General features: G+C 24.1%; 1 protein-coding gene across 4 annotated transcripts; it reads left to right on the top strand.

Moving 5' to 3' along the window:
* The first annotated feature begins 430 nt into the window (after nt 1-430).
* On the top strand, nt 431-5,439 carry LOC126894225 (uncharacterized). Of its 4 annotated transcripts, none has more exons than XM_050665076.1 (6): nt 431-623; nt 1,508-1,714; nt 1,776-1,880; nt 1,951-2,169; nt 3,657-3,824; nt 5,080-5,439. In XM_050665076.1, exons 2-6 carry the CDS (start codon nt 1,520-1,522, stop codon nt 5,239-5,241), a joined length of 849 nt encoding a protein of 282 aa, XP_050521033.1. In that variant the 5' UTR covers nt 431-623; nt 1,508-1,519; the 3' UTR covers nt 5,242-5,439. The 4 variants fall into 4 exon arrangements, with proteins under 4 accessions (XP_050521033.1, XP_050521030.1, XP_050521032.1 ...); XM_050665073.1 differs by lacking the exon at nt 431-623 and adding an exon at nt 635-1,006; XM_050665075.1 differs by lacking the exon at nt 431-623 and adding an exon at nt 1,152-1,267.
* Nucleotides 5,440-7,078: the final 1,639 nt, after the last annotated feature.

The raw sequence follows: 7,078 nt of genomic DNA, 5'->3' as shown, positions 1-7,078 counted from the left end.
AAATTTACTGATTTAAAAAAATTGTATTTTTGGTGGGAATTTATCCTATTTACTGGGATTTGGAGAATTTTTTTCAATTTTTGAGGGTAATGTCTTCAATTTTATTCGATTTGTTTTTCGTGTTATGGAAAAAAAATTTATCTAGTGAGATTTTTAAAGTAATAACATACAAAATAATACGTGAAGGAGTAAAAATAAATTAATCTTAGGATCTATAAATTCCTAGTTGTTAGGGTTTCTAGATACTTATCCATGATAACTTAATATAATCTATAAATAAAAGATGGAATGTATTTCAGGTATCTATAATTGAAAACCCAACCTTTGTTCAATGAGTTCAATTACTTAAATCGTGTTCAGTCATCAGATTAATGTATTCTAATAAAATCTTTATTATTTAAAATTATTATTTTGTTTTTACCTTTTTTTATTTTAACAATAATAATCATTATCACGGTCTGACTTCACGTGCTAATACCGTCCCATAGAATTTGGAAAAACAGATAAACATGCAATCATTATCGAAGCAATAAAATGAAGATTTATCAAACACGATAAGTCTTTTTAACGAATATTGGAAATAGAATTGTACATAGGATTGATATTTATAAAAATACCAAAAGGTAGAACGAAAACTAAATTTATATTTTATAATAATAAAATATAATAACTGTTAAATTTATCGGATAACGTATAAAACGTACAGTATAGAATGTAGTTATATTTCAACTATAGATAAACTTTATAAAAAATTATGGACTACAAATAAACCGTATTCAGTGTCCTAGTGCGGAATGTGTTAAGTGTTGATATCTTAGTTGTTAAAAAAACATTTCGGTTACATACATATATAGTTTTTTTTTTCATTATTACGAACACAACAGTTTTGTTGCATTTTAAACAAACACTTGGAAATATGGAAAAATCACCAGTCATTTTAGCTACAAATAAGCGTTATTTTATAGAGGATAAATTTCTAGTTGTAGATTGCTTTTACGACCACAAGGTATTGTAATAAACTTATTATTCAGTAATACTTTTAACCTTGCATAGTTATTATATAAAGTGTGAAACGAGTTTTTAAATAAGATATAATTTTGACTAACCTCTTCACAACTCTAAAAATGGCAATGTATTTAAAAATAAATGTTAATAAATGTTAACTTTGTTTGTTCATTCATTTTTCATGTACCTGTTTTGTTCTATAAAAATTTGTTCATGTTATTAATAATTATGAGCTATTTATTCATTGTATTGCTATATATAGGTAATTTGTACTAATTTTTTTTTAATTTGTCTTGATAGATATGCTTTTAGTTAGGTTTTTCATAACTCCCAAGAATGTGTGTTCTAAAAGTAACTTACAATTTTTACAGATCATTGTACTGGTGTTAACTTTAAAATGTAACTGTAAAATTTATATTATATAATGTATTAATTTTTATTGTACAATAACATTAATAAAGCATTGTATTGGTTAATTAATTTTTAATATCTCTTCTTTCAGAAAATAAGACCAATGCTAAGAGATTGGATAGGATTGTATCCAACTGAGAATGTACGATTTGAGGAACCAATAATTTTTGAATATGTTATGGATCATCCAAGAATAGAAGGTAGTTGTTTCAAAATCAAGTTTATTCCTCAACTTTTTGCTAAATATATCCACTGTTCTGGCAGATACAATTTTGTTTATGTAAATTCTTATTTAAAGGTATTTAGTATTAAAAAATAACGTTATTTTATTTATTTATTTTAAACATATAAAATTTCAGGTCATAGCTAGTAGTTCTTCGATTGAGTTTATGCATAAAAATGACTGTAATTGTAGTATAAAACTAACTTCATCAAATTTAATTGGACATATAAAAATTGGCCAGGTTTTAGAAGTTTCTATATAATTCTAATTTGAAACAATAATAGTTATATAACTTATATTTTAAAACCTAGGATGTAAATACAGTGTTAAAACGTCTAAAATGTCTAGAAGCTCGACTACAAGATTACGAAGAAGGTAAAAAAAGTATTATGCAACTAAATGAACAATTAGTTGAAAAATTGAAAGAATGTGAAATGCTTCGATCTAGAGGTGAAAAATTTATTGATGGCTTATATAGTGCACTTGATCAAGGAAAACCAGTAAAACTAACAAATTCTAAAGGATATTCTGTAAGTCTTGTACTTATTAGTTTTCTTTTTATACTTCATCTGAATTTCTGTAAAAAGTGCTCATTAAAAACTTTTAGGTAATTTAAAACATTTATGGGGGTAAGTGTAAAGTGGTAAATGAACAAAACTGTAAATCACAAAAACTAATATATCTTGTAGTTTTTTCTAATAAACATTTTTTCTATCACTTTGAAACCAGTGTTTCCCAACCGGTGGTCCGCGGCTGCCAGGGGTCCGCGGGCCAGTCATAGGGGTTCCGCGGTCCATAGATTTTTTCTTCGATTTTTATTAGAAATTAATAATTTTTTTTAAATAGTGAAAAAAAATTATGTCTTATTGAGGAACCGTATAATATTATATGGTTCCGTATAATAGTATTTTTCATAAGTGTGTAGATATCAGATTTATAAATAATATTATTATCGCAACCGATGAAAATATTTTTAAACGAGAAGGATTCAGAGTTACTTGAAAAGTTTTGTGATTTGAAATTTGAATTACAACTTGCTTATTTAGTAAATATTTTTGAACACTTAAATAACCTTAATTTGCAACTTCAAGGTTCGGGAAACAAAACCTTGGAATTTAGAGCAAATATTTTTATTTTTGAAGATAAAATTTGCGCATTTGTATGCAAAATCAATCTATGGATGAATAAAATCGAGAATACTTATTCGGCATATCAGACTTTCCAAACTCTTATCAACAACGATCAATATGCTAATATTAGAATCAAAATTCAACAGAACATAAAAAAACACCTGGAAAAATTAAAATCTGAATTTTCTCACTACTTTCCGGAATGGAACAAAGTTAACAGTGTTCAAAAAATTATTCGTAACTCTTTTTGTGCAAAAGTGGAAGAAGCCCTAGAATATCTTCAAGAAGCTGTCATCGAACTGTAAAATGACTCTGACTGCAAAATTATGTTTGATTCTGGTATGAACCTTGAGGAATTTTGGTGCAGAAGGGCAACATTACATATTCAACTTCGGGAAATCGCCTTGCGTTTTGACTAGTATTTTCTATTACATATTTGTGTGAACAAAGATTTTCTAGTCTACTTGTCATCAAAAATAAACAGAGGAATCGCTTGGACGTAAGTGACAATATGCGTTTAGCTATGAGCAACATTCATCCGAGAATTGAAAAACTGGTCAAAGAAATGCAGTTTCAAAAATCACATTAAGTAAATTATTTTGTATAGTAAAGTATAATTATATATTAGTTAAGTATAGTAATAAAATGTAAAGTAAAGTAATAAAAATTAACATTTTTTGATAAATTTTGTGTATTCTTTTTAATGAGCAAAAAAAGGTCTTCCTAGTTATTGTAAAATTGAGGGGGTCCGCGACCTATAAAACATTGCCAAAGTGGTCCGTGGTGTTAAAGAGGTTGGGAAACACTGCTTTAAACTTTAAAGTATTTAAGCTATTTATTTAAAACTTCTTACTTAAAATACAGTATTTGTTTTTTTTTTAATTTAGAGATGGATTAAACGTATGCATACTACAGAAATAAAAAGTCATATGATATCTAACAAATCAATTCGAAATGAAGTTTATCTGACAGCAATAATTAACACCCAAGAACAAGCATTGCAAAGATTACAAAATATCAATAGGGATTTAAAAACAAAACTTTCTATTCAAAATGTAAGTTAAATGAAATGTATTCTATAATTTGTTTGTTTTGTAAGCAGTGGTTCTTTTGAAAAAAACAATAGTATATACTACTCCTGCTAAAAATTTGACTGCTAAAAAATTTTAAATAATGAAATAATAAAGTTATTTTAAAAAAATTATTAATTTGTAATACTTTAATCATTTTATTGATTGATTAATTGTTTTTCCAATTCACTTTGTATTCAATTTTAACTATTAACTAACATTTTTCAATTTTTGCTTTAAACAAATTTTGTTTAAAGTTTATCAGTAAATTGGTTTTTTATATAAAGTGGTAGTTGCATCATTTATTTGTAAAAAATTAGCAAATGATTCTGAAATGTTCAGATAGTAAAATTACCTAATATATTTAATATAATTAACTGAACGATTGTGTTTTTTTAATTGTGCAACTTTTTAAGTGTGATTACAAGTTGTATTCCCATATTCTCACTATTTTTTTAATGTATACTTACTAATCAATCCTGTTTCTATAAATTTTGAATCAGTAAGTAGTATTTATAAATTGTATATATAAATGAAAGATATAGAGGTAAATTAGTAAAAGTTAATTTTTATAAATTTTACATGAGAGCAAAACAAAGTTATTGATTTCTATTCCTTTAATAATAAAATAAAAATAGATGCTTTAGTATTTGCATGATGAAAAAATTATTTATCAAATAGATTTTATTATTTAATTCTACTGTTAATGAGCTGTTAGATCAGACCATAAAATCAGAATAAAAAAAAAAAATTACTTGATTTTGATAAATAAAGAATTTTTACCGTTTTCCTCTTTTTTTTTCAAATTTCTTTATTTATTGTATAAATATATATAAATATACAAAAAAATATAACTTTTTAAAATCTTGTAGTAGTTTAGTCAATTATGTATGTTTATTTTATCTAATAAACTGCACCTATAGTGTTTTATATGTGTGTAAATACCCTATAGGTAAAAATTTTTTAAATGGATATTTTACTATTAGACTTGTTGAGAAAATTTTATATAAAACAGGTGCTTGGGACCTAACCTACTATCGTAATCTACATAATTTTGTATACTATGTATTTGTGTTTTTATTCTGTACAAATGATTAATACAATAAATAGTAATGTCATTACTTAAAATTTGAAGATACATATATTGATATTTAATTTACTAATGAAAAAAATATTATTTTAAATTCCTTCATACAAATTTATTGATTTAACATTATAATTTGTTTTACAATTATTTTAGGAAGAACAGTTAAAAACATATCAAAATGAGACTTGTGAAACTGACGATGCAAAAGCTATTACCCATATGAAATTATTTACAATTCAGTCTACTTCTCCAGCAATAGTTAAATTTGTCGATGATACCGACTCTAGTGAAAATCTTAGTGATTGCTATGATTAATTTTTCTTCCTTTGTGTTTATATATTTTTTGTTTTTTGTACTTTTTTTTTTTTTTTGTTTATCGACTTGTTAGTTATTGTTCCTGTTGCTGATTTTATATTTTAGTTCAAATATAGTATTATTATACTGGGTCTAAATAGTTTAAGAGTTTTTATTTATAAGTAATTTTGTAATATTAAATAAACCAGTTAAATTTTATTTAGTTTTTTAAGTTTATAAATATTGTTACCAAAGCAAAAAACATTAATTATTATTCAATGAAAAAAGTACAAATAAAAAAATGACCAGTACATGCAAGTTTTTTTTTTAAGTGTAAATTACAATTTAAAATACTAAAAGAAAATTTTATTATGATTCTTAGTTAATATCAACTTTCAAGTAAATAAATCTTATTGTGTTAGGTGTAAAAGAATTATTTTTTTGTCAGAAATATGCACTCTGGTGGTCGCCTTATTAATGTGATTTATAGCTTGCATCTATCCACCAGCTTTATTAGTCGTTTGCACCTGGTTAAGACAACTACAAGTCGAAACCCTGTGTCTATTAGTATTGTTTTTTTGAACTATGAGAGTGTAATTAATTTATCTTATTCTTTTTTTTCGCTAAAAAGTCAAAATTAAACTTTTAATTCAATGGTATGCTATATGCATAGTTGTAAGAAATACTTTTAAAAAGTATTTTAAATAATACTCAAATATTTAAAAAAAAATGTATTTAAAATACTATTTGAATACTTTTCATACAAAAGTATTTGAGTAATCTCAATTACTTTACAAAAGTATTTCAAATACTAAGAATACAATTAAAAAATAATAATAATGTTTTTATTTTAACTAAGAGCAAAAGGTTCCACCTAAATAATTACTAAGAGGGTAACTTGAGTCAAATATTGAGTACTCTTAAATTAAGAGAACTCATTTATTATTTTCGATATTTTTTGTTAGAGGTAAATAAAATTAATTATTGGAGACTAATCAGTGAAAAAAATAAATATTAGTACACGTGTAAAAACCTGTAAAGTATGTCTTATTGACAATAGAGTAAATCATTTGAACCTGCAATAGGCTATTGTAGGTTCAACTGATGTATTAAAAATAGATGTATACATAATAGCATTTAGATAAGCACAATAATTATGTTATACTATAATGTAACATATAAAATAACAGAGAATTATTCTCAATTTTCATTTTGACTGAGTTTAATTTGCTTGCTGTGTTACGGTTAGCAAATTAGAAAAAAATAAGTATATTAATAGTACTGAATATTAAACAGTATTAAATACTAAATAATTGTATTTAAAATACTACTCAGATACTTTTTATTAAATGTATTTAAAAATACTATTCAATACCAATGAAAGTATTTGAATACTTTTATTCAAATACATTTACTTAAATGCTTTACGCCTTTGGCTATATGCTATGTGTACTAAGTGATCTATGAATCATAAATCACTTAATTATTTGTAAAATAATAATTTTTCAAAAATAATATGCATTGTTATATAAAAAAATTAGGAAAGAAAAAAATTATATTTAACCACCCCAAAAAATAGATCACTCTATGCTTTTGATAAAATTAGTAGGTTATAGAAATATTCTAACTCTATTTTTGAGTACTATAAAGATATCATGAAAGAAAGATGTAAGTTTTCTATTGAATCTTCCTATAGCCATTAGAAAATTCTAGGAATTTTTTTCAGTTTAGTTGTTCATAAACACTAATAATAATATAAGTTATTTAACTATAAAAATATACAACAAATATAATTTTTTTGGCTATTTAATTGATCAAATAATAATATTAATGATTTTCAAGTAAAAAATTAAAAGTA

Source organism: Daktulosphaira vitifoliae, unplaced genomic scaffold (genome assembly GCF_025091365.1).
Source record: "Daktulosphaira vitifoliae isolate Bord-2020 unplaced genomic scaffold, ASM2509136v1 Scaffold_1, whole genome shotgun sequence".
Taxonomy (NCBI): Eukaryota; Metazoa; Arthropoda; class Insecta; order Hemiptera; family Phylloxeridae; genus Daktulosphaira; species Daktulosphaira vitifoliae.
Note: the sequence above shows the minus strand (reverse complement) of the source record. Positions and strands in the feature narration are given on the sequence as shown.

What these genes read in the sequence shown, in the direction of transcription:
- LOC126894225 (XM_050665073.1), top strand. Translation starts at nt 917, where the DNA reads ATGGAAAAATCACCAGTCATTTTAGCTACAAATAAGCGTTATTTTATA. An exon ending in ATGTAAATTCTTATTTAAAG is followed by an intron (nt 1,715 to 1,775) that starts GTATTTAGTATT and finishes ATAAAATTTCAG; the next exon opens with GTCATAGCTAGTAGTTCTTC. An exon ending in CAAATTCTAAAGGATATTCT is followed by an intron (nt 2,170 to 3,656) that starts GTAAGTCTTGTA and finishes TTTTTAATTTAG; the next exon opens with AGATGGATTAAACGTATGCA.